This window comes from Mobula birostris, chromosome 4 (genome assembly GCF_030028105.1).
Source record: "Mobula birostris isolate sMobBir1 chromosome 4, sMobBir1.hap1, whole genome shotgun sequence".
NCBI lineage: Eukaryota > Metazoa > Chordata > Chondrichthyes > Myliobatiformes > Myliobatidae > Mobula > Mobula birostris.
This window is the reverse complement of record NC_092373.1, coordinates 97,113,724-97,141,620: the sequence shown is the minus strand read 5'-3', so window position 1 is coordinate 97,141,620 and position 27,897 is coordinate 97,113,724. Positions and strand designations below refer to the sequence as shown.

The 27,897-nt window shown below is 43.3% G+C and overlaps 1 protein-coding gene across 2 annotated transcripts in view; it reads left to right on the top strand.

Annotated features, from left to right (window-relative positions):
• Positions 1–27,897, top strand: part of ryk (receptor like tyrosine kinase) — a 348,374-nt gene that overhangs the window by 309,626 nt on the left and 10,851 nt on the right. For both annotated transcript variants that reach the window (XM_072255833.1, XM_072255834.1), the window contains exon 14: positions 4,575–4,734. In XM_072255833.1, the coding sequence (XP_072111934.1) occupies positions 4,575–4,734 (160 nt within the window). The remainder of the gene's footprint in view (positions 1–4,574; positions 4,735–27,897) is intronic.

The following is a 27,897-nucleotide window of genomic DNA, read 5'->3' as shown; positions in this document are numbered from 1 at the left end:
CCATTAGGTCCTGGTACTGAGCCTGACCTTGCCTTTCTGATGAACCGTTCGACTTCTGCCAGTTTGGGTTCTGACAGATCGAACTTCACTCCTGGCTTGGTAGGCTTCACAAGCCCTGAAATGTCAAGCAAAGGGGCCTCCTGCTGTTCATTAGAGTAAGTGCTTGCTAGGTGATCCTCAAGTTCTTGTTGAGAGATGTTAAGCTGCCTGCTCTTACTTTGTTCAAACAGTTTCTTTGTGAACTCGTGAGGGTTCTCAAAGAACGACTTTCTTGCCTTCTCTGTCTTCTTTCTCTTTTTACATTGTGACTCTGCACGACGGAGTGCTGCTAACTTTATTCAAAAATGCTCTCGGAGATCAGCAAGCCCTGGCTTGTCACCCTCACTTGCTACCTTCCACCTCTGTCTCAATGATCTAAGCTCTCTCCTCAACCTACTAATCTCCTCCTGGCGCCTGCTCGGTTGCTGTGTAGGCTTTGTTTTCTTCAACTCAACCAAACCAAACCTGTACTTTCCAACATCGTAAATCATATCGCCCATCACTTCCAACTTTCTCTTTGATGTTCCCCTGAGCGTGTTCTCCAACATCATACTGATGTCCTCATCAAATACACGCCAAACCTTCTCATCTGCCATTGCTGGCCACTTGACCTTCCTCTTCTTCTCCACCTCCTCGCCACCGCCATCATGGGAAGAATCTACCTGGGTACTGTGGTCTGAAACCTGACCTGGGTTATCTCTTGCCTGACCTGGAGTATGATGATGCTCTCCAGAGCGAATCGCTGTGGCTTGTGAATCAGTGGTTGAAAAGACCACATCATCTGTGCTTGGTGAAGAAATCTCATCTTCATCCACTGGGATGGAATAACACTTCAACTTTGCTTGGTGGACTCGTAAACCTTTAATGCTGGAAAACGCTCTCCCACACCAACACACTGGACACTCAGAGCCTCTTATCCTAGCTCGTTCCCCGTAATTAACTGTATCCGTCCGATTGGGTCCATCATTCTCCCTCCCTCTCAGAGGACCCCGAGGTTATGTTTCTCCATGTAAACTAGAAGCTTCAAGAGTATAAAATTATAAAGAAAGTATATTTATCAATTCTCAACTTTATTAGTAACAGGAATAGAAAAGAAAGATAAAAGGGCCCATTACAGTTAAACCAGTCCAATGTGCACATAAACGTTGGAGCTCATTTCTGGAGTAGTCAGGTGGATCACTTTACTCACACACTGAGCCAGTGGTCTGTTTGAAGACACCCACCACAGTCTGAATATCCCATGAAGACCATCTTGAGCCAACTGGCTCTCTTAGTATTGGCCTTTCCTCCTTGGAGCCATTCATTTGCACAAAGCATCTCTTACAATGGGGACTCTCCTTCTAATGGCATTCTGTGGCATCTTCCTTTGTGCCCCGTTCCACAGCTCCCACCCAAAAAAAAGCCAAGCCATCTGCTCTGGGCCACTGGACAGAAAGTTACGACACGTACCAATTGGCTGACATTATATTCCTAAGTTGGGCGACATGGCTTCTTTAACCAAAGCCTAAACATTTATACCAGCAGGACACACTGCCTTTACAGAAAACTGTTAAAATAAAAAATACCTCACAGCATAGCAGTAGAATCTTACACAGGGCATTATGTACGTGAATTAGAGTCCATGGTCCACAAATCGCATCGATTAAACCTTGTCCTGGCAACATCATCAAGGGAGAAAGAGAGATCGTTTGAACGAAAGGACTTTCCCTTGGGAGCAGCAAGGGGCTGGTAGGCGGCACTGAACACTCGCTCACCCTCTGCACCCATCTCAACAATTTCAGTCTTCCTCAGTGCTTTAATCAACGAGAGATGTCAGTCATGGGCTCACATTCCATCTTCTGGCTTCCATGCCACACACTTTACTTACAGCCCCGTGGAATCCTCTCAGAACCAGCAAAGTACCAGATCATCCAATCAGCCTGAAAACACACTGCCAGAATGTCGCTTGATTTAATTTTATAAGAGGTGATGGTATTCAAGTCCTGTCACAACTGTCAAGCATCCTTCATTGGTTCAAGCTTGGAACAGAATGTCCACTTCAGCCGTGAGATGGCTTTCCAAAGATTGTATTTGGACCTCTTGTAACTTTTTTGGTCACCAGAGCTGAATGCCTCTGATCTCACTCTCAGCAGGTTTCAGATCTCATGGTTCATCCAGGGCTTCCGATTGAGGAAGACTGAATGATTTTGTGGGGACACACTTTTCGAGAGCTGTTTTAATGAAGTCTGTTACAACTGTGGGGTATTCTTTCAGATCCCTGAATGAGTGCTTGAACATGGCCCAGTCTACTGACTTGAAACAAACCTGTAGAGGTTTCTCATCCTCCCACAACCACCTGTTTGCTGTTCTAATCTCTGGAGCTTTGCTCTTTAGCCTCTGCGTGTATGCAGGTAGGAGAAGGACAGCGGAGTGATCCAATTTACTGAAATGCGGTCTGGGCATGGAACTGGGCATACCTTAACTTAGTACATCAGTGGGACGTCTGATGCTACAGTTTATATGCTGATGGTCATTGGACAGGGACTTCTTCAGACAAGCCTTGTTGAAGTCTCCGACTGTGATTTGAAATACATCGAGATGGACTGTTCCTTATTTGGAGGTGGCATCATGCAGTGTTGCAAATGCTTGATTATAGTAGGCCACAGGTTGGTATGTAAACTGCAGTCAGGGTTACAGAGGAGAACTCCCCAGGTAAACAGAACAGATGGTGTTTGACCATTAGGTGTTCCAGGTATGGGGAACATGAGTTGGACAAAATTGCCACGTCACAGCACTAACAAGAATTTATCATAAAACACACATCTCCTCCTTTTGCCTTTCTGAATCAACAGTTCAGTCCATTCTGTAAATCGAAAAGCCTTTGAGTCTGATCGCTGTACCTGGCGTGCCTAGAGAAAGCCCTGTCTCCATCAGACATAGAATACAGCAGGATTTCATTTCTCTCTGATATAGCAGTCTTCCTTCTGGTCCTCAATTTTTTTCTCCTGTGACTCCATATTTGCTAACAAAATGCAGATTAGAAGAGGCCTGGCTTATAGTCCAAGTTCCCTCCCCTTCCCTAGCTCAGGCCATGGCGAAGAACCTTCATCCTCTTAAAGGTGCTGTGCATGCCTGGTCCGCTGAGTCATGAGGTATGAAGATCTTTTAAGTTAATTTAAAAGTTTATCAATCTACAGGACTGGACACTCAGGCTATATTATATTTTTTGTGTGACTATACGTTTACTGCTGCATGCTATACTGTATGTCCCTTGCGCTGTGTATGACTGTTGGTACTGTGGTTTGCACCTTGGCCGCAGAGGAACACTATTTTGTTTGGCTGTATTTGTGAGATTTCATGTATGGTGACAAACTTGATCTTGAAGAATTAAGCCAGTGCATTACAGGCCAGTGAGCCTGAAGTCAGTAGTCGGTATGAGTATTTGGATAGACGCGGACTAATTAAGGATAGTCAACATGGCTTTGTGTAGGATCCAGGACTACAGATAAATAAATATTCCTTGAAAGTAGCATCATAGGTAAATAGGGTCATAAATAGAACTTCTGGCACGTTGGCCTTCGTAAATTAAAGTATTGAGTATAGGAGTTGGGATGTTATGTTGAAGTTGTATAAGGCCTTGGTGAGGCCAAATATGGAGCACCCATCTACGGGAAAGTTTACAAGGATGTTGCCGGGACTTGATGACCTGAGTTAAAGGGAAAGGTTGAATAGGTTAGGATGTAGGAGAATGAGGGGATATTTGACAGAGGTACACAAATTTATGAGAGGTGTAGATGGGTTAAGTGCAAATAGGCTTTCTTCCACTAAGGTTGGATGAGACTAGAACTAGAGTTTAAGAGTGAAAGGTGAAATATTAAAGGGAATCTGGGGGGAATTTCTTCACTCAGAGGATGTTGCAAATGTTAAATGAGCTGTTTGTGAAAGTGGTGGATGCGGGTTCAATTGCAATGTTGAAGAGAAGAATATGTGGATGGGAAGTGCGTTGGGGGGGGTGGGGAGGCTATGGTCTAGGTGTGGATCCATGGGGCAAGGATTAATAACAGTTTGGCGAGGACTGAATTGGCTGAGGGGCCTATTTCTATGCTGTGGCGCTCTATGACTCCAATGGAAATCTTTATAAAAGTAATAGCCCTTGCAAATAGTTTCTTAATATTGCAGTCTTGATTTACATATGTTAAAAGTATAGTTAAAATACAAGAAAGTGCTTTCAACTTCATATTGAAAGTTGCTTTCATATAATAAATGAATATGGGGCTGTGCACTTCAAAATGTTGCTCTTCATGAAAGTGTACCTTGGGTGTTGAAATCTGGGCAGATTTGTGTTAAGATTTGGTTTTTATTACACTGAATTTCAATCAAGTCAGTCATTTTGATCAGGTGATTTACATATCTTAATCACTTACAGGGATTTTCTAATCTGCATTTGTTTTAACCTTGAAAGAGTAGTAACAGCTTGTATTTATATTGTGGCTTAATTTCATATCACTTATATTGGAGTTAATTCATTTGCTAATTGTAATTCTGCATTCCTCTAGCATTGATGATGGTCTTCAGGTGAAGATTGCAGACAACGCTCTCTCCAGGGATCTTTTCCCTATGGACTACCACTGCTTAGGAGACAATGAAAATAGACCTGTTCGTTGGATGGCACTGGAAAGTCTTGTCAACAGTGAATTTTCAAGCGCAAGTGATGTAGTAAGCAACTGATCTAAAGCTTGTCAAAGTGTAACAGTGGGAATAATTTAATGGTTTAATATCATAGCATACGCAATAACAGAGAGATATTTAATCACTTTCATAGAGTCATAGAAACATGGAGCATTACAGCACCCTGAAACAGGCCCTTCGGCCCATCTAGTCTGTGCCAAATGAATATTCTCCAGGTCCCATTGATGAGCATCTGAACCATTGCCCTCCATACGCTTCCCATCCCTGTACTTACCCAAGGTTCTCTTAAATGTTGATTTTGAACCTGCATCTACCTTTCCCAAGCCTACAATGAAGGCACAGCTGATTTCCAGACTGTTACCACCCTCTGAGTGAAGAAGTTCCCTCACTTTCCCTTTCAGCCTAAACCAATGACTTCTTGTTCTAGTCTCACCCAACCTCAGTGAAAAAAGTCTGCCAGCATTTAACTACTTATAACCCGCATAATTTTGTATACTTGTATCAAATCTCCACTCATTCTTTTATGCTCCAGAGAATAAAGTTCTAAGTCAGTGGTTCCCAAACTTTTTAGGGTTACCACTCTCTTGGCTCCCAGACCACATCCCCTCTCTTTTCTGCCATGACATAAAAACTTTGAAGGATTTTGAAACTTGATGCACACTGGAAAAAATAGGAACTGCAAATTCAAAGCAGTGGCAAATAATTGAAAAAATACTCAAATCTATTTAAAGCTACAAATAAAATTATTTCTTTATATAATTACAGTAAAAACAATTTTTATCAACAATTTTAGAGCGTACATTAGTAGTCCAACTATTCACTACTTCATTGCTTTTTCACCTTTCAATGAGATGGATGAGCTTGGTGTCGTGACATCAGGTTCTCAGCATCAGGCTGAATGGCACTCAGAAGCAGTCTCAGATTCCCACCTTCAGTAATTTGCAATGTTTCATTGCTTTGAAAGAAATTGGGTGTCTACATTGAAACAGCACTCCATGTTTATTGTTAGAAAAGCAATAAAGAACATCTTGACCTTTTTCCACAATGCAGGATAGTATTCAGAGATTTCTTTCTGCAAACAAAAGTCTTGATATGATTCTTTGAACTTCTGCTTCAGCTTAAAGTCATTTGTAGTGAAATCAGTTATTCCTCCACCCTTCCTATTAATTCCTCATTACAAGAGTTCAGGTATGGATTTATTACACAACCTGGAATTTGGATCGTGAGAAGATCCTGAAGTCTCTCTGACGTGTCTCTATACAGCTCACCCAGGTGGGCACAGTATACTTGAAGATCATCATCATAACAGTATATTCTTTCTTTCTCTTCAAACTTAGAGTGTCTCAGAAATTGGAAAATATCGCACTTAAATAGTGGTAACTTGGACAGACATGTGGAGATGACTGATTTGACTTTGATAAGATTCACATCATTTCCTTACAATTAAAGATTGATTTCATTAAATTTTGCCAATAATTCTGACGAGTAAGCAATGTCGGGTCTTACTGAGTTTATTACTGAATGAAACATTCAAGTCTTCAAAGAATTTGATCAGTTTCAAAAAGCAGATAATACTATCTCAGGCAGTGTCCTTTTCAGAGTCATCTTCTATTTGTGTGCATTCAAGCTGTCCAGCATTTTCAGTACTTAGCTCTCAATGGCTGGGAATCGAGAGCATGGGACTTGATTTTTTTTTATCGCTGTAATAATAGTATTTAGTGATTTGAGTAGCCAATCACCTAGGTTTTTTGCAACAAGATGCTGTCTGTGAATTACACAGTAAAAATAAGTAATAACCCCATTGGTAATATCTTCCCCAGTTTAAGCTTTCTGGCAGAGACTAGCAGGTTTGTATCCAGGATCTCTCTGTATTTAGCAGCATTCATCTTCCATTCAGTCTTGACCAGATTTCCAGTATCTGGTACACCACATCTACTGCATCTCCTTTGTCTACCCTGCTTGTAATTTCCTCAAAAAATTTCAGTAGCTTAGTCAGGCAGGACTTTCCTTTCAGGAAACCATGATGGCTTTGGCCTATCTTGTCATGTGCCTCCAGGTACTCCGTAATCTCATCCCTAATAATCGATTCCAACAACTTCCCAACAACTGATATCAGACTAACAGGTCTATAGTTTCCTTTCTGCTGCCTCCCACCCTTCTTAAATAGCGGAGTAACATTTGCAATTTTCCAGTCACCCGGTACACTGCCAGAATCTATTGATTCTTGGAAATTCATTGTTAATCCCTCCACAGTCTCTCCAGCTACTTCCTTCAGAACCCAAGGGTGCACTCCATCAGGTCCAGGAGATTTATCTACCCTCAGATCATTAAGCTTCCTGAGTACCTTCTCAGTCGTAACTTTCACTGCACATACTTCACTTCCTTGGCACTCTCGAATGTCCGGTGTACTGCAGATGTCTTTCACTGTGAAGACTGATGCAAAATACGCGTTCAGTTCCTCTGCCATCTCTGCAAATCTCACTACAATATCTCCAGAGTCATTTTCTATTGGTCCTATATCTACCCTTAACTCTCTTTTACCTTTTATATACTTAAAAAAGCTTTTAGTATCTTCTTTAATATTAGTTGCCAGCTTCCTTTCATAATTCATCTTTTCCTTCCTAATGACCTTCTTTGTTTCCTTCTGCAAGTTTTTAAAAGCTTCCCAATTCTCTATCTTCCCACTAGCTTTGGCTTCCTTGTATGCCCTCTCTTTTGCTTTTACTATGGCTCTGACTTCATTGTCAGCCACGGTGGTGTCATAGAAACATAGAAACATAGAAAATAGGTGCAGGAGTAGGCCATTCGGCCCTTCGAGTCTGCACCGCCATTTATTATGATCATGGCTGATCATCCAACTCAGAACCCCGCCCCAGCCTTCCCTCCATACCCCCTGAACCCCGTAGCCACAATGTCCATCTATCATTCGAAAATTTTTTCTTATTTGGAATATATCTGTCTTGTACTTCCCTCGTTTTTCACAAAAACTCCAGCCATTGCTGCTCTGCCGTCCTTCCTGCTAGTGTCTGTTTCCAGTCAACTTTAGCCAATTCCCCGCTCATGTCACTGTAATTTCCTTTATTCCACTGAAATACTGACACATTGGAATTTAGATTCTCCTTCTCAAATTTCAAATTACATTAGTGTCTTATAAAACCTCAATATTACATCCTTGATTTTACATTCTAATCCTCTTGAAGTGAATGTTGCATTTGCCATCCTCACCACTGACTCATCCGGCAAGCTAACCTTAAGAGAATCCTGCATTAGGACTCCTGAGACTCTTTGCACCTCAGATCTTTGAAGTTTCTCCCTATTTAGAAAATAGCCTACGACTTTATCCCTTCTACGGAAGTTCATGACCATACACTTCCCTGGATTATATTCGATAGAAACCATAGAATATTAAAGCACAGAAACAGGCCTTTTGACCTTCTTGGCTGTGCCAAACCATTTTTCTGCCCAGTTCCACTGATCTGCACCGGGACCATTCCCTCCATACACCTCTCATCCATGTACCTGTCCAAGTTTTTCTTAAATGTTCAAACTGAGCCCGCATTTACCACTTCATCTGGCAGCTCATTCCACACTCCCACCACTCTCTGTGTGAAGAAGCCCTTTAAACTTTTCCCCCTTCACCCTTAACCCATGTCCTCTGGTTCTTTTCTCCCCTAGCCTCAGTGGAAAAAGCTGCTTGCATTCACTCTATCTATATCCATCATAATTTTATATACCTCTATCAAATCTCCCCTCATTCTTCTATGCTCCAGGGAATAAAGTCCAAACCTATTCAACCTTTCTCTGTAACTCAGTTTCTCAAGCCCCGGCAACATCTTTGTAAACCTTCTACTGCACTCTTTCAACATTATTAATATCCTTCCTGTGATTTGGTGACCAAAACTGCACCAAATTTGGCCTCACCAATGCCTTATACAACCTCACCATACCATTCCAACTCCTATACTCAATACTTTGATTTATAAAGGCCAATGTACCAAAAGCTCTCTTTACGACCCTATCGACCTGTGACACCACCTTTAGGGAATTTTGTATCTGTATTCCCAGATCCCTCTGTTCTACTGCACTCCTCAGTGCCCTACCATTTACCCTGTATGTTCTACCTTGGTTTGTCCTTCAAAAGTGCAATACCTCACACTTGTCTGTATTAAACTCCATCTGCCATTTTTCAGCCCATTTTTCCAACTGGTCCAAATCCTTCTGCAAGCTTTGAAAACCTTTCTCACTGTACATTACACCTCCAATCTTTGTATCATCAGCAAATTTGCTGATCCAATTTACCACATTATCATCCAGATCATTGATAGAGATGACAGATAACAATGGACCCAGCACTGATCCCCATGGCACACCACTAGTCACAGGCCTCCACTCAGAGAAGCAATCCTCCACTACCATTCTCTGGCTTCTTCCATTGAGCCAATGTCTAATCCAATTTACTACCTCTCCATGTATACCTAGTGACTGAACCTTCCTAACTAACCTCCCATGCAGGACCTTGTCAAATGCCTTACTGAAGTCCATGTAGACAAGACCCACTGCCTTCCCTTCATCCACTTTCCTGGTAACCTCCTCGAAAAACTCTAATAGATTGGTTAAACATGACCTACCACGCACAAAGCCATGTTGACTCTCCCTAATAAGTCCCTGTCTGTCCAAATACTTGTAGATCCTATCTCTTAGTACTCCTTCCGATAATTTACCTACTATCGGCATCAAACTTACTGGCCTGTAATTTCCCGGATTACTTTTAGAGCCTTTTTCAAATAATGGAACAACATGAGCTATCCTCTAATCCTCTGGCACCTCACCTGTAGATACCGACATTTTAAATATATAGAAACCATAGAAAAACTACAGCACAGAAACAGGCCTTTTGGCCCTTCTTGGCTGTGCTGAACCATTTTCTGCCTAGTCCCACTGACCTGCACACGGACCATATCCCTCCATACACCTCCCATCCATGTATCTGTCCAATTTATTCTTAAATGTTAAAAAAGAATCTGCATTTACCACCTCGTCTGGCAGCTCATTCCATACTCCCACCACTTTCTGTGTGAAGAAGTCCCCCCTAATGTTCCCTTTAAACTTTCCCCCCCTCACCCTTAACCCATGTCCTCTGGTTTTTTTCTCCCCTTGCCTCAGTGGAAAAAGCCTGCTTGCATTCACTCTATACCCATCATAATTTTATATACCTCTATCAAATCTCCCCTCATTCTTCTACGCTCCAGGGAATAAAGTCCTAACCTATTCAACCTCTGTAACTGAGTTTCTCAAGTCCCGGCAACATCCTTGTAAACCTTCTCTGCACTCTTTCAACCTTATTTATGTCCTTCCTGTAATTTGGTGACCAAAACTGAACACAATACTCCAGCTTCGGCCTCACCAATGCCTTATACAACCTCATCATAACATTCCAGCTCTTATACTCAATACTTTGATTAATAAAGGCCAATGTACCAAAAGCTCTCTTTACGACCCTATCTACCTGTGACGCCACTTTCAGGGAATTTTGTAACTGTATTCCCAGATCCCTCTGTTCTACTGCACTTCTCAGTGCCTTACCATTAACCCTGTATGTTCTACCTTGGTTTGTCCTTCCAACATGCAATACCTCACACTTGTCTGTATTAAACTCTATCTGCCATTTTTCAGCCCATTTTTCCAGCTGGTCCAAGTCCCTCTGCAGGCTCTGAAAACCTTCCTCACTGTCTACTACACCTCCGATCTTTGTATCATCAGCAAATTTGCTGATCCAATTTACCACATTATCATCCAGATCATTGATGTAGATGACAAATAACAATGGACCCAGCACTGATCCCTGTGGCACACCACTAGTCACAGGCCTCTACTCGGAGAAGCAATTCTCTACTACCACTCTTTGGCTTCTTCCATTGAGCCAATGTCAAATCCAATTTACCACCTCTCCATGTATACCTAGCGACTGAATTTTCCTAACTAACCTCCCATGTGGGACCTTGTCAAAGGCCTTACTGAAGTCCATGTAGACAATATCCACTGCCTTCCCTTCATCCACTTTCCTGGTAACCTCCTCGAAAAACTCCAATAGATTGGTCAAACATGACCTACCACGCACAAAGCCATGTTGACTCTCCCTAATAAGTCCCTGTCTATCCAAATGCTTGTAGATTCTGTCCTTTAGTACTCCCTCCAATAACTTACCTACTCCTGACATTAAACTTACCAGCCTATAATTTCCCGGATTACTTTTCGATCCTTTTTTGAACAACGGAACAGCATGAGCCACTCTCCAATCCTCCTGCACCTCACCTGTAGACAGTGACATTTTAAATATTTCTGCCAGGGCCCCTGCAATTTCAACACCAGTCTCCTTCAAGGTCCAAGGGAACACCCTGTCAGGTCCCAGGGATTTATCCACTTCACTTTTCCTCAAGACAGCAAGCACCTCCTCCTTTTCAATCTGTACAGTTTCCATGATCTCACTACTTGTTTCCCTTAATTCCATAGACTTCATGCCAGTTTCCTTAGTAAATACAGACGCAAAAAAGCTATTTAAGATCTCCCCCATTTCCTTTGGTTCCGCACATAGCCAACCACTCTGATCTTCAAGAGGACCAATTTTATCCCTTACAATCTTTTTGCTCTTAATATACCTGTAAGAGCTCTTTGGATTATCCTTCACTTTGACTGCCAAGGCAACCTCATGTCTTCTTTTAGCCCTCCTGATTTCTTTCTTAAGTATTTTCTTGCACTTCTTATACTCCTCAAGTACCTTATTTACTCCCTGTAACTCCCTCTTCTTCCTTATCAGAGTTGCAATATCCCTTGAGAAGCAAGGTTCCTTATTCCTATTCACTTTGCCTTTAATCCTGACAGGAACATACAGACTCTGCACTCTCAAAATTTCTCCTTTGAAGGCTTCCCACCTACCAATCACATATTTGCCAGAGAACAACCTATCCCAATCCACGCTTTTTAGATCCTTTCTCATTTCTTCAAATTTGGCCTTCTTCCAGTTCAGAATCTCAACCCTAGGACCAGATCTATCCTTGTCCATGATCAAATTGAAACTAAAGGTGTTATGATCACTGGAACCAAAGTGCTCCCCTACACAGACTTCCGTCACTTGTCCTAACTCGTTTCCTAACAGGAGATCCAATATTGCATCCCCTGTAGTTGGTCCCTCTATGTATTGATTTAGAAAACTTTCCTGAACACATTTTACAAACTCTAAACCAGCTAGACCCCTAACAGTATGGGAGTCCCAACCAATGTATGGAAAATTAAAATCCCCTACCACCACAACTTTATGTTTCCTGCAGTTGCCTGCTATCTCTCTGCAGATTTGCTCTTCCAAGTCTCGTTGACTATTGGGTGGTCTGTAATACAATCCCACTAATGTGGCCATACCTTTCCTGTTTCTCAGCTCCACCCATAAGGACTCAGTAGACAAGCCCTCTAATCTGTCCTGCCTGAGCACTGCTGTAATATTTCCCCTAACAAGCAATGCTACTCCCCCACCTTTCATTCCTCTGCCTCGATCACATCTGAAACATTGGAACCCTGGAATATTAAGCTGCCAGTCCTGCCCCTCCTGTAGCCAATTCACTAATTGCTATAACGTCATAATTCCACATGTCAATCCACGCCCTCAACTCATCCGCCTTCCCCGCAATACTCCTAGCATTGAAATATATACACCTCAGAAGATTTTTACCACCACTCACAACGTTTCTATTAGCGGATTTGCTTGAACTTTTAACATCATTTATTTTCACCCCAGCCACACTGTCAGCTCTGGCACTCTGGTTCCCATCCCCCTGCAAATCTAGTTTAAAGCCTCCCCAATAGCACTAACAAACCTCCCTGAAAGGATATTGGTCCCCCTGTAGTTCAAGTGTAACCTGTCTCTCTTGTGCAGGTCCCACCTGCCCCAGAAGAGGTCCCAATGATCCTGAAATCTGAAACCCTGCCTCCTACACCAGTTCTTCAGCCACTTGTTCATCCTCCAGAACATCCTATTCTTACCCTTACTGGCATGTAGTACAGGTAGCAATCCTGAGATTACCACCCTTGAGGTCCTGCTTTTCAACTTCCTACCAAGCTCTCTATACTCACTCTCCAGGACCTCCTCACTCTTCCTTGCTATGTCATTGGTACCGATGTGCACCACGACATCTGGCTAATCACCCTCCCACTTCAGAATGTCATACAAGCGATCAGAGACATCCTTGACCCTGGCACCCAGGAGGCAACAAACCATCCTGGATTCTCTGTCATGACCACAGAACCTCCTATCTGCACCTCTAACTATCAAGTCCCCTATCACTACCGCTGTCCTCTTTTTCCGCCCTCCCTTCTGCACTGCAGAGCCAGACTCAGTGCCAGAGATCCGGCTACTGCAGCTTGTCCCAGGTAAGTCATCCCCCCCCCGACCCCCCCCCAACAGTATCCAATGCGGTGTACTTGTTGAGGGGAATGGCCATAGGGGAACCCTGCTCTGCCTGCCCTTTCCTCTTCCCTCGCCTGACAGTGACCCAATTTCCTGTCCTCTGCTCCTTTGGCATAACTACCTCCCTGTAGCTACTATCTGTAATCTCTTCATTCTCCTGAATGATCCACAGATCATCCAGCTCCTGCTCCAGTTCCCTAACGCGGTTTGTTAGGAGCTGCAGCTGGATGCACTTCTTGCAGGAGTCATTGTCAGGGACACTGGAGGGCTCCCTGACTTCCCACATCCTGCAAGAGGAGCATTCCAACATCCTGCCTGGCATTCTCTCTACTCTAAACAATCTGAACAAAAAACTTACCGGAACCTACCCTGGCCTCTGCCTGTTCTCGCCGAAGCCTGTTGAGCCAAAGCCGTCCCACTCTGACTCAGTCCACTCCGACGATGGTCGCTGTATATGGTGGTCTGCTTTTAAACCTTGGCGCGCTACGTCACACGCCTGCGCAGTGCAGACCCTTCTCCCGGAGCAGTGTTTAAAAAAAAGATGACTTTTTCTACCCAATTTCTTCACTCCCTTCTTCTCAGCTGCTTGCTTCGACTGAAACAGGAACCGTTGAAAATTTCTCTTTTTAAACCTCGGCGCGCTACGTCACGCGCCTACGCAGTGCAGACCCTTCTCCTCGAGCAGTGTTTAAAAAAAAACACGACTTTTTCTACCCGATTTCTTCACTCCCTTCTTCTCAGCTGCTTGCTTCGACTGAAGCAAGGGCCTCTTCAATTTCAACACTAGTTTCCTTCAAGGTCCGAGGGAATACCCTGTCAGGTCCTGGGGATTTATCTACTCTGATTTACTTCAAGATAGCAAGCACCTCCTCCTCCTCAATCTGTATAGGTTCCACGACCTCACTACTTGTTTGCCTTATTTCTGTTGACTTCCTTAGTAAATACAGATGCAAAAAACCCATTTAAGATCTCCCCCATTTCTTTTGGTTCCATACATAGCCAACGACTCTGATCTTAAAGTGGACCAATTTTATCCCTTACTATCCTTTTGCTCTTAATATACCTGTAGAAGCTCTTTGGATTATCCTTCACCTTAACTGCCAAAGCAACCTCATGTCTTCTTTTAGCCCTCCTGATTTCTTTAAGTATTTTTTTTGCACTCTTTATACTCCTCAAGCACCTTATTTGCTCCCTGTTTCCTATACATGTCATACATCTCTCTCTTCTTCTTTATCAGAGTTCCAATATCCCTTGAGAACCAAGTTTCCTTATTCTTATTCACTTTGCCTTTAATCCTGACAGGAACATACAAACTCTGCACACTCTCTGATCTGGGCTGACATTTACGTTTTGGGCGGCACCTAATTAATTAGCTTGTTTATTTTGGCTTTTTTCTTCAAGATGTGCTGGGCGCGTTCCGGCTACTGCTGCACCCCTGCATGCTTCACACCCCGGAGGTTGGGGACCACTGGGCTAGATTACCTTCATATTTCATCTTTTCGATCCTTATGGCTTTTTTAGTTGCCTTCTGTTGGTTTTTAAAAGCGACAGCAACCATATACCCCTTTGGAGACAGTTTAGTGACAGAGTCAGTAATCTTTTAAAATGCAAAACCAAGTAGAATTTCAGAATCGTTTGATTTCATGTTCTGTGATTTTTTTGTGTTCAGGAAATCACATATCCTAATGCATGTTGAGCAGTACATCTCATTCATATTTTACCATGCTGTGTTCATGGTGAGTTCTGTCTTTATTATTATTGTGCTGCATCAGCTGTTATCCCAGTAGAGATTTGAGTTTTAAAAAATCACATCCCAGCAATGAAACATGGGTACTGTGCTTCCTATGTACTGCATTATCAACAGAATACATGAAAGGAACTTGTTCAGACCGGTCAAGCTTGCAGCTTCGACTACCTGAACAGACGTGGGTAGCAATTGCAAAGGACCACTAACAACTGCCTTTTGCCCGACGCCGGCCCCCTAGGCCTGAGTCGATGTAGTAGTAGCACTAACAACTATGATCCATCCTGCAAGCCAGTTAACATTCTGATATTGAAATACTTTGTATATCATTGTCCCTTCAAAGTCACTGGCTCAAAATTTCTTATTTAACGGTACCGAAGAGGTTTGAGAAAGTGCAACATTTTCTAACACGAGAGGGCACAGTCTTAAGGTGCTTGGAAGTAGGTACAGAGGAGATGTTAAGGGTAAGTTTTTTACGCAGAGAGTGGTGAGTGTGTGGAATGGGATGCTGGCATCGGTGATGGAGACAGATACGATAGGATCATTTAAGAGACTCCTGGATGGGTACATGGAGCTTAGAAAAATAGAGGGCTATAGGTAACCCTAGGTAATTTCTAAAGTAAGTACTTGTTCGGCACAGCATTGTAGGCTGAAGGTTTTGTACTGTATTGTACTGTAGGTTTTCTATGTTTCTAAAGGGATATTGGAGCTAAAGCCTGTGTTTGCCATTGGTAATAGGTAAAAAACAATATATGTTTTGTAATACTGATATATTTAATTTAATTTTTGATGTCCAAGGCAGCACATGCTACTCTATATATGATCAATTAGGACTTTGTTCGTTCATGGTACAATATCTATGCCTGCTAGCAAGATGAAAAAAAAAACAAGGATTTTGCTGTTAGCAATCAGACTGTCTTAGTGTCCTTGGCAAGACTGAGTGTGTAACTCTTACCATCATTATTATTAAACAGCAAGTGTTTGTGGCCCTCAATCATTACAAGGCACCATTTTTTTTATATATGTGCCAATCTGAATACTTAACCAACTGTCACCATTGCCCCACACTTGGTCCACTTCCCAACTAAGCTGTTAATTTGCTGTTATTTCCATGAGCTTCAACTTTAGTGAGGAGACTTGATGAAGGGCTTCTGTGCTTATAAACATAACCGTGCCCTGGGTGCCTTAATCATCTCTTCAGAAATTAAGACCATAAAACATAGGAGCAGAATTAAGCCAATTAGTTCATCAGGTCTGCTCCACCATTCCATGATGGCTGGTGTATTGTTCATCTCAACCCCATTCTCCTGCTTCTCCCCATGACCTTTGACACCTTGACAAGTCAAGAACCTCTCAACCTCTGCTTCAAATATACCCAATGACTTGGCCTCCACACCCATCTGTTGCAATCAATTGCACAGATTCATTACCCTCTGGCTAAATAAATTGCTCCTCATTTCTTTTCTAAACTGATGTCTTTGTATTCTGAGGCTGTTCCCTCTGGTCTTACTCTCCCATTATTGGGAGCATCCTCTCCACCTCCACTGATATCTAGTTCTTTCAGTATTCAACAGGTTTCAATGAAATTCCACCCATCCCTCTGTCCCTCCCATTCGTCTAAGTTCCAGCAAGTCCAGGCCCAGAGCCATCAAACACTCTTCATACAGTACATTCCAGAATCATTCTTGTGTACCTATCTAATGTCAACACATCTTTTCTTCGATAGATGTGGTACAAGAATTATTCTTGTGTACCTATCCAATGTCAACACATCTTTTCTTAGATAAGGGGCCCACAACTTCAAGAGTGGTCTGACCAATGCCTTGTAAGGTCTCGGCATTATACCCTTAATTTTATATTCTAGTCCTCTCGAAATGAATGCTAACATTGCATTTGCCTTCCTTATCACTGACTCAAACTGAAAGTTAACCTTTAGGGAATCCCACGAGGACTTCCAAGTCCCTTTGCACCACAAATTTTTGGATTTTCACCCTGTTTAAAAAATAGTCTACACCTTTATTCCTTCTACCAAAGTGCATGACCATACACTTTCCTGCCACTTAGCCTATTTTTCCAATCTATCTTGTCCTTCTGCAGACACCCTGCTTTATTAATTCTACCTGCTGCTCCACCAACCTTGTATCATCCATAAACTTGACCACAAAGCCATCAATTCTGTCATTCAAAACATTCACATACAACATGAAAAGAAACAGTCCCAACACCGACCCCTACAGGACACCACTAGTCAGCAGCAGCCAACCCAAAAGAACCCCTTTCTTGGATGGATCCTACCCAAGATCCACAAACCTGCCTGTCCTGGCAGACCTATTGTCTCAGCTTGCTCCTGCCCCACCGAACTTGTTTCTGCATACCTCGATACGGTTTTATCCCCCCTTGTTCAATCCCTTCCTACCTATGTTCGTGACACTTCTCACGCTCTTAAACTTTTTGATGATTTTAAGTTCCCTGGCCCCCACCGCTTTATTTTCACCATGGATGTCCAGTCCATATATACTTCCATCCCCCATCAGGAAGGTCTCAAAGCTCTCCGCTTCTTTTTGGATTCCAGACCTAATCAGTTCCCCTCTACCACCACTCTGCTCCATCTAGCGGAATTAGTCCTTACTCTTAATAATTTCTCCTTTGGCTCCTCCCACTTCCTCCAAACTAAAGGTGTAGCTATGGGCACCTGTATGGGTCCTAGCTATGCCTGCCTTTTTGTTGGCTTTGTGGAACAATCTATGTTCCGTGCCTATTCTGGTATCTGTCCCCCACTTTTCCTTCGCTACATCGACGACTGCATTGGCGCTGCTTCCTGCACGCATGCTAAGCTCGTTGACTTTATTAACTTTGCCTCCAACTTTCACCCTGCCCTCAAGTTTACCTGGTTCATTTCCAACACCTCCCTCCCCTTTCTAGATCTTTCTGTCTCTGTCTCTGGAGACAGCTTATCCACTGATGTCTACTATAAACCTACTGACTCTCACAGCTATCTGGACTATTCCTCTTCTCACCCTGTCTCTTGCAAAAATGCCATCCCCTTCTCGCAATTCCTCCATCTCCACCGCATCTGCTCTCAGGATGAGGCTTTTCATTCCAGGACGAGGGAGATCTGTCCTCCCTTTTCATTCCAGGACGAGGGACATCTGTCCTCCCTTTTTAAAGAAAGGGGCTTCCCTTCCTCCACCCTCCACTATCAACTCTGCTCTCAAACACATCTCCCCCATTTCACGCACATCTGCTCTCACTCCATCCTCCCGGCACCCCACTAGGAATAGGGTTCCCTGGTCCTCACCTACCACCCTACCAGCCTCCGGGTCCAACATATTATTCTCCGTAACTTCCGCCACCTCCAACGGGATCCCACCACTGAGCACATCTTTCCCTCCCCCCCCCCGCTTTCCGCAGGGATCGCTCCCTACGCGACTCCCTTGTCCATTCGTCCCCCCCATCCTTTCCCACTGATCTCCCTCCTGGCACTTATGCTTGTAAGCGGAACAAGTGCTACACATGCCCTTACACTTCCTTCCTTACCACCATTCAGGGTCCCAGACAGGGTCCTTCCAGGTGAGGCGACACTTCACCTGTGAGTCGGCTGGGGTGATATACTGCGTCCGGTGCTCCCGATGTGGCCTTCTATATATTGGCGAGACCTGACGCAGACTGGGAGACCGCTTTGCTGAACACCTACGCTCTGTCCACCAGAGAAAGCAGGATCTCCCAGTGGCCACACATTTTAGTTCCACATCCCATTCCCATTCTGACATGTCTATCCACGGCCTCCTCTACTGTAAAGGTGAAGCCACACTCAGGTTGGAGGAACAACACCTTATATTCCGTCTGGGTAGCCTCCAACCTGATGGCATGAACATCGACTTCTCTAACTTCAACTAATGCTCCACCTTCCCCTCGTACCCCATCCGTTATTTATTTTCATACACACATTCTTTCTCTCACTCTCCTTTTCTCCCTCTGTCCCTCTGACTATACCCCTTGCCCATCCTCTGGGTCCCCCCCCCCTTGTCTTTCTCCCTGGACCTCCTGTCCCATGATCCTCTCATATCCCCTTTGCCAATCACCTGTCCAGCTCTTGGCTCCATCCTTCCCCCTCCTGTCTTCTCCTATCATTTTGGATCTCCCCCTCCCCCTCCCCCTCCCATTTCCAAATCTCTTACTAACTCTTCCTTCAGTTAGTCCTGACGAAGGGTCTTGGCCTGAAACGTCGACTGTACCTCTTCCTAGAGATGCTGCCTGGCCTGCTGCGTTCACCAGCAACTTCGATGTGTGTTGCAGAGCCCCTTTACTCCCACTTTTTGTCTCCTGCCAGTCAGCTAATCTTCTGTCCATGCTAGTATCCTTTCTGTAATGCCATGATCTCTTAGCTTGTTCGGCAGCATCGTATGCCACCTTCTCCAAGACTTTATGATATTCCAGGTAAAAAATATCCACTGACTCTTCTTTGTCTATGCTGCCTGTTAATTCCTCAAAAAAATTACAACGCGTTTGTTAAACAGCGCTTCCCCTTAAGCAAACCATGCTGACTTTGGCTTATTTTATCATGTGACTCCAAGTACCCCGAATCTTCATCCTTATCTAACAAGACTCTAACATCTTCCACCCCAGGCAAGTCAGGCTAACTGGCCTATAATTTCCTTTCTTCTGCCTCCTCTGTCCTTTAAGAGTGGAGTGGTATTTGTAATTTTTCAATCCTCTGGAACCATTCCAGAATCTAATGATTCTTGAAAGACCATTACTAATGTTTCCGGAATCTCTTCAGCTATCTCTTTCAAAACCCTAAGTGTAGTCCATCTGTTCCAGGTGACTGATGTACCCTCAGACTTTTCACCTACCCAAGCACCTTCTCCTTAGTAATAGCATCTACACTCACTTCTGCCCCCTGACAATTTTGAAGTTCTGGCATATTGCTAATATCTTCCACAGTGAAGATGGATGCAAAATACTTAAAATAAATTTCTCTGCCATTTCTTTCTTCCCCATTCCAGCAGTCCAATATCCACTCTCGCCTATGATTTTCTACTTGTATATCTGAAGAACATTTTGGTATCCTCTTTTATATTATTGACTAGCTTACCTTCATATTTCATTTTTTCTCTAGTTATGTTTTTTTAAATTTGCCTTCAGTTGGTTTATATAAGATTCCCAATCATCTACCTTCTCACAAATTTTTGCGATATTATATGCCCTTTATTTTGCTTTTCTTTTGGTATTGATTTCCCTTGTCGGCCACAGTAGCCGAATCCTGCATTAGAATATTTCCTGTTTTTGCATTGTATCTATCCTGCGCTTTCTGAACTGCTCCCGGAAAACCACCCATTGTTGCTCCATCATCATCCCTTCTACTGTCCCCTTCCAGTCAATTTTGCGCAGCTCCTCGCTCATTCTCCTTATGTCACTGTATTTCCGATACATCTGATTTTAGCTTCTACCTCTCAAACTGCAGGGTGAATTCTATCAAATTATGATCACTGACTCCAAAGGGTTTCTTTAGCTTAAGCTCCCAATCAAATCTGATCCAATCCAGAACTGCATTTCCTCTGGTGGGCTCAACCACAAGGTGCTCTAAAAGCCATCTCATAGGCATCCAACATATTTGCTCTCTTGGGATCCAGCACCAACCTGATTTTCCCGGTCTTGCATATTAGAAACCCCCACAGCTATCGTAACATTGCCCTTTTCACATGCCTTTTCTATCTCCCATTGCTTTTTGTATCCCACATTCTTCGTATTGCTTGGAGGCCTATATATAACTAACATCAGGAGGAGTAATATATTCTTTATCTTTGCAGCTTCTTACTTTATCCAAAAGGATTCCTTTGTCACCTCTTTCTAACGGTTTGATTTCATTTTTAACCAACAGAGCTACTGCACCCACTCCTGCCTATCTGCCTTTCCTTATGATACAATGGGTATCTTTGGATGTTAAGCTCCCAATTATGATCTTCCTTCTGCAACTCAGTGATACCCACGTCATACCTGCCTGTCTCTAACTGCATGACATCCACCTTATTCAATATACTTTCAACCTGTGTTCATTTTTCCCCCATGTTACACTTCAATTCATCCCACTAACTGCAATTTTGCCCTATCATCTGCTTGTCCTTTCTCACAGTCTCGCTGAACACTATATCATCTTGTATACCAACTACCCACCCTCAGCTTTATCACTCCAGTTCCTATCTCCCTGCCAGTTCGCAAAATACTGCAATGACTAATCCACATATCCTTTTGAACGAGGCGTGAATTTTTATAAAGTGGAATTAGCCATAATATTATTAGGAAGTTGGAAATAATAGCAAGAAATATCACAATGGGAGTTTCAATTGTAAAATGGCTACTTACGGGGTGAGGATAATGAAATGGAAGTTTATGGTCTGTGTAGTGGAGAGTAAATGCAATCGGAAGATCAACTCGAAAATTTTGCATGTAGACTGCCACCAGAGGTTGGTTTGTAAAGGCATGGAATTACTGGACTCCAGAGACATTATGCTTGAACACTGAAGGAAATAGTTTAATTGTTCCTAACATCTAAACTCTAAATGTTCCTAATCTAAAACCAGATTTCAACAAAATCCAATTGCAAGAAAAAGTTTGTCAACTGTTTGCATTTACCTGGTTTTCTGCATTAATTACTCATAAAATCTGGTCTGGTCTTCATCTAAGTACAATAATAGATTATACAATAATAATAATACAATCTGCCTAAACTAATATCACACAAACAATTGTACTTTTCATGTCTTTATTGAACACATTGTTTTAATTATTCACAGTCTAGGCTGGAAAAATATGTGAACCCTTGTATTTAATATCTCGTAGAACCTTCTTTAGCTACAATAACCTCCACCAAACATTTCCTGTACCTGCTGCTCAGACTTGCACAACGGTGAGGAGGAATTTTAGACCATTCCTCCAGACAAAACTGTTTCAGTTCGCCAATATTTCTGGGATATCTTGCAAGAATAGTCCTCTTCAGGTCATGCCATAGCATCTCAATTGGGTTAAGGTCTGGACTCTGACTTTGGCCTTTCCAAAACACGAATTTCCTGCTTTTTAAACCATCCTGTTGTTGGTTTACTCTTGTGTTTCGGATCATTGTCTTGTTGCATCATCCAACTTCTATTAGTTTCAGGTGACGGACCCCTACCCTGACAAACGTCTTGATACAATTTTGAATTCATTGTCTCAACGATTGCAAGCTGTACAAACCCTGAGGCAGCAAAGCAGTCCCAAATTGATGATGATCCTTCCACCATGCTTCACAGTTGGGATGAGATTTTGGTGTGCAGTGACCTATTTTCCTCCAAACATAGCGGTTTGTGTTTCTGCCAGAAACTTCAACTTCTGTCTCATCTGTCCACAGAACACTGTCCCAAAAGCATTGTAGAACATCCAGATGATCATTTACAAACTTGAGGCATGCAGCATTTTTTTTTTTTGGAGAGCAGTGGTTTCCTCCATGGTGTAATTCCATGAACACCATTCTTGTCCAGAGTTTTTCTTATCATGAACACGTGAACAGACTTTAACAAATTCAAGAGATTTCTGCAGGTCTTTTGCTGTTACGCTTAGGTTCTTTTTCACCTCCTTCAGCTTTGCATGTTGTGGTGTAATCTTTGCAATATGCCTACTCCTAGGGAGAGTACCAACAGTACTGAATTTTCTCCATTTGAAGACAATTTCTCTTACTGTGGTTTGGTGAGCACTCAAGTCTTTAGAAATGCTTTCGTAGCCTTTTTCAGCTGTTTTGATTAAGATATAAACAGATCTTTCTTGAGAAGACCAAGCTCTGACAGTAACCTGTCTTGTGTGTATTTTTTATAGGGCAGGGAACCTCTGCAAGCCACACCTCCAATCTTATCTCATTGATTGGAACACCTGATTCCAAATAACTTTTGTAGAAGGCGTTACCCCAGAAGTTCACCTGCTTTTTTGTACCTAGACTGTGAATTTTTAAATGGTGTACTCAGTATTGATGAGAAATATTATGTGTGTTATTATTTTAGACAGATTGAGTTTGTCTATAATTATAACTTGGATGAAGATCAAACCACATTTTATGAGTAATTAATGCATAAAAGCAAATGGTCACAATCATTTTCTTGTATCTGTACTTGTGCATCATAATAGGCAATGGAGCAATTGGGTAGTGGCAGAAATTGTCTTGGATTTATTGAAAGCCACCTTCTTGATCAAGTTTGTCTTCTGACCAAATACCACTTGTGGCTTGATTTCAGTTCTTTTTGATGATCCTGCTATTGGTTTTGGGATAATTTACTTTAATATCACTTTAAACGTGAAATTTTGTTACAGAATGCATTTGATGTGGCACCTTCCATATGTCCACACATACCTACTATTTTATTCTGAAGTACAGCACAGTAACAGTTCCGTCTGGCCCCATGAGCCTCTGCCACCTAATTACACCAGCGTGACCAATTAACCTACCAACCCATACATCTTTAGAATGTGGATGGAAACCAGAGCACTTGAAGAAAACCCACATTGAATTTTTCGGTTTTTTTCCATCGGCATTCAGAGAGGCGGGACTGCGCAGGCGTGTGACGTCGGGCAGTGAAGCGCGGAAGATTTAAAAGGACAGAAATCCTGCTTTGGGTTTAATTCAGAGAAGGAACTCTGAGAATCGGAGCGGGAGTGCAGAGGAAGCCATTTTTGAATTTTTCGGGTTTTTTTCCATCAGCGTTCAAAGAGGCGGGACTGCACAGGCGTGTGACGTCGGGCAGTGAAGCGTGGAAGATTTAAAAAGAACACAGCCTTATACAGCAGGCAGCGTAGTTTGCGGGCTGCGGAGTGAGCCGGGAGCAGAGTGAAGGCTTAAGGGGTTCGGCTCAACAGGCTTAGGCGGAAACGGGTGAGGCGAGGAAGGTTTGGTATTCATTTTTTGTTGTTACTTGAGGAGAGGGGCAGTATGAGTGTGAGGGCAGCTTGTTGTTCTCGGTGCCGGATATGGGAGGCCCTGGAGTCTCCAAGCCTCCCGGATGTCCACATCTGCGCCAGGTGCGCCATGATGCAGCTCCTAAGGGACCGCGTTAGGGAACTGGAGCTGCAGCTCGATGACCTTCGTCTAGTCAGGGAGTGTGAGGAGGTGATAGAGAGGAGTTACAGGCAGGTGGTCACACCAGGGCCACGGGAGGCAGACGAGTGGGCCACAGTTAGGAGGGGGAAGGGGAAGAGTCAGGTAATAGAGAGTACCCTGGTGGCTGTGCCCCTTGACAGTAGGTACTCCTGTTTGAGTACTGTTGGGGGGGACAGCTTACCCGGGGGAAGCGACAGTGACTGTGCCTCTGGCACAGAGTCCGGCCCTGTAGCTCAGAAGGGTAGGGAAAGGAAGAGGAGGGCAGTTGTAATAGGGGACTCAATAGTAAGGGGGTCAGATAGGCGATTCTGTGGACGCAGTCCAGAGACCCGGATGGTAGTTTGCCTCCCTGGTGCCAGGGTCCGGGATATTTCTGATCGCGTCCAAGATATCCTGAAGTGGGAAGGTGAGGAGCCAGAGGTCGTGGTACATATAGGTACCAATGACATAGGCAGGAAAAGGGAAGAGGTCCTGAAAGGAGAATATGGGGAGTTAGGAAGGGAGAAAAAGGACCACAAAGGTAGTAATCTCAGGACTACTGCCTGTGCCACGCGACAGTGAGAGTCGGAATGCAGTGAGGTGGAGGATAAATGCGTGGCTGAGGGATTGGAGCAGGGGGCAGAGATTCAAGTGTTTGGATCATTGGGACCTCTTTTGGGGCAGGTGTGACCTGTACAAAAAGGACGGGTTACACTTGAATCCTAGGGGGACCAATATCCTGGCGGGGAGATTTGCGAGGGCTTCTGAGGTGACTTTAAACTAGAATGGTTGGGGGGGTGGGAATCAAATTAAAGAGACCAGGAGAGAGGAGGTTAGTTCACAACAGGGGGATGAGAACAAGTGCAGAGAGTCAGAGGGGTGTAAAATGAGGGTAGGAGCAAAAAGTAGTAAGGTGAAAAGTAAAAGTGGCAGGCCGGCAAATCCAGGGCAAAAATCAAAAAGGGCCACTTTTCAACATAATTGTGTAAGGGCTAAGAGTGTTGTACGAAGGCTTTGTGTGTCAATGCAAGGAGCATTCGTAACAAGGTGGATGAATTAAAAGTGCAGATTGTTATTAATGAATATGATATAGTTGGGATCACAGAGACATGGCTCCAGGGTGACCATGGATGGGAGCTCAACATTCAGGGATATTCAATATTCAGGAGGGATAGACATGAAAGAAAAGCAGGTGGGGTAGCATTGCTGAGAGAGCAATTGCTTAGAGAGGAGATTAATGCAATAGAAAGGAAGGACATCAGCCGGGAGGATGTGGAATCGATCTGGGTAGAGCTGCATAACACTAAGGGGTAGAAAACGCTGGTGGGAGTTGTGTACAGGCCACCTAACAGTAGTAATGAGGTTGGGGATGGTATTAAACAGGAAATTAGAAATGTGTGCAATAAAGGAACAGCAGTTATAATGGGTGACTTCAATCTACATATAGATTGGGTGAACCAAATTGGTAAGGGTGCTGAGGAAGAGGATTTCTTGGAATGTATGCGGGATGGTTTTTTTGGACCAACATGTCGAGGAACCAACTGGAGAGCAGGCTATTCTAGACTGGGTATTGAGCAATGAGGAAGGGTTAATTAGCAATCTTGTTGTGAGAGGCCCCTTGGGTAAGAGTGACCATAATATGGTGGAATTCTTCATTAAGATGGAGAGTGACATAGTTAATTTAGCAACAAAGGTTCTGAATTTAAAGAAGGGTAACTTTGAAGGTATGAGAGGTGAATTAGCTAAGATAGACTGGCAAATGACACTAAAAGGATTGACGGTGGATATGCAATGGCAAGCATTTAAAGATCGCATGGTGAACTACAACAGTTGTTCATCCCAGTTTGGCAAAAGAATAAACCAGGGAAGGTAGTGCACCCATGGCTGACAAGAGAAATTAGGGATAGTATCAATTCCAAAGAAGAAGCATACAAATTAGCCAGAAAAAGTGGCTCACCTGAGAACTGGGAGAAATTCAGAGTCCAGCAGAGGAGGACAAAGGGCTTAATTAGGAAAGTGAAAAAAAATTATGAGAGAAAACTGACAGGGAACATAAAAACTGACTGTAAAAGCTTTTATAGATATGTGAAAAGAAAAAGATTGGTTAAGACAAATGTAGGTCCCCTACAGACAGAAACAGGTGAATTGATTATGGGGAGCAAGGACATGACAGACCAATTGAATAACTACTTTGGTTCTGTCTTCACTAAGGAGGACATAAATAATCTTCTGGAAATAGTAGGGGACAGAGGGTCCAATGAGATGGAGGAACTGAGGGAAATACATATTAGCAGGGAAGTGGTGTTAGGTAAACTGAAGGGATTAAGGGCAGATAAATCCCCAGGGCCAGATGGTCTGCATCCCAGAGTGCTTAAGGAAGTAGCTCAAGAAATAGTGGATGCATTAGTGATAATTTTTCAAAACTCTTTAGATTCTGGACTAGTTCCTGAGGATTGGAGGGTGGCTAATGTAACCCCACTTTTTGAAAAAGAAGGGAGAGAGAAACCAGGGAATTATAGACCGGTTAGCCTAACATCGATGGTGGGGAAAATGCTAGAGTCAGTTATCAAAGATGTGATAACAGCACATTTGGAAAGCGGTGAAATTATCGGACAAAGTCAGCATGGATTTGTGAAAGGAAAATCATGTCTGACGAATCTCATGGAATTTTTTGAGGATTTAACTAGTAGAGTGGATAGGGGAGAACCAGTGGATGTGGTATATTTGAATTTTCAAAAGGCTTTTGACAAGGTCCCACACAGGAGATTAGTGTGCAAACTTAAAGCACACGATATTGGGGGATGTGGATAGAGAATTGGTTGGCAGACAGGAAGCAAAGAGTGAGAATAAACGGGACCTTTTCAGAATGGCAGGCATTGACTAGTGGGGTACCGCAAAGCTCAGTGCTGGGACCCCAGTTGTTTACAATATATATTAATGACTTAGACGAGGGAATTAAATGCAGCATCTCGAAGTTTGCGGATGACATGAAGCTGGGCGGCAGTGTTAGCTGTGAGGAGGATGCTAAGAGGATGCAGGGTGACTTGGATAGGTTAGGTGAGTGGGCAAATTCATGGCAGATGCAATTTAATGTGGATAAATGTGAGGTTATCCACTTTGGTGGCAAAAACAGGAAAACAGATTATTATTTGAATGGTGGCCGATTAGGAAAAGGGGAGGTGCAACGAGACCTGGGTGTCATTATACACCAGTCATTGAAAGTGGGCATGCAGGTACAGCAGGCGGTGAAAAAGACGAATGGTATGCTGGCATTCATAGCAAGAGGATTCGAGTACAGGAGCAGGGAGGTACTACTGCAGTTGTACAAGGCCTTGGTGAGACCACACCTGGAGTATTGTGTGCAGTTTTGGTCCCCTAATCTGAGGAGAGACATCCTTGCCATAGAGGGAGTACAAAGAAGGTTCACCAGATTGATTCCTGGGATGGCAGGATTTTCATATGATGAAAGACTGGATCGACTAGGCTTATATTCGTTGGAATTTAGAAGGTTGAGGGGGGATCTTATTGAAACGTATAAAATCCTAAAGGGATTGGACAGGCTAGATGCAGGAAGATTGTTCCCGATGTTGGGAAAGTCCAGAACGAGGGGTCACAGTTTGAGGATAAAGAGGAAGCCTTTTAGGACCGAGATGAGGAAAAACTTCTTCACACAGGGAGTGGTGAATCTGTGGAATTCTCTGCCACAGGGAACAGTTGAGGCCAGTTCATTGGCTATATGGAAGAGGGAGTTAGATATGGCCCTTTTGGCTAAAGGGATCAGGGTGTATGGAGGGAAGGCTGGTACAGGGTTCTGAGTTGGATGATCAGCCATGATCATACTGAATGGTGGTGCAGGCTCAATGGGCCGAATGGCCTACTCCTGCACCTATTTTC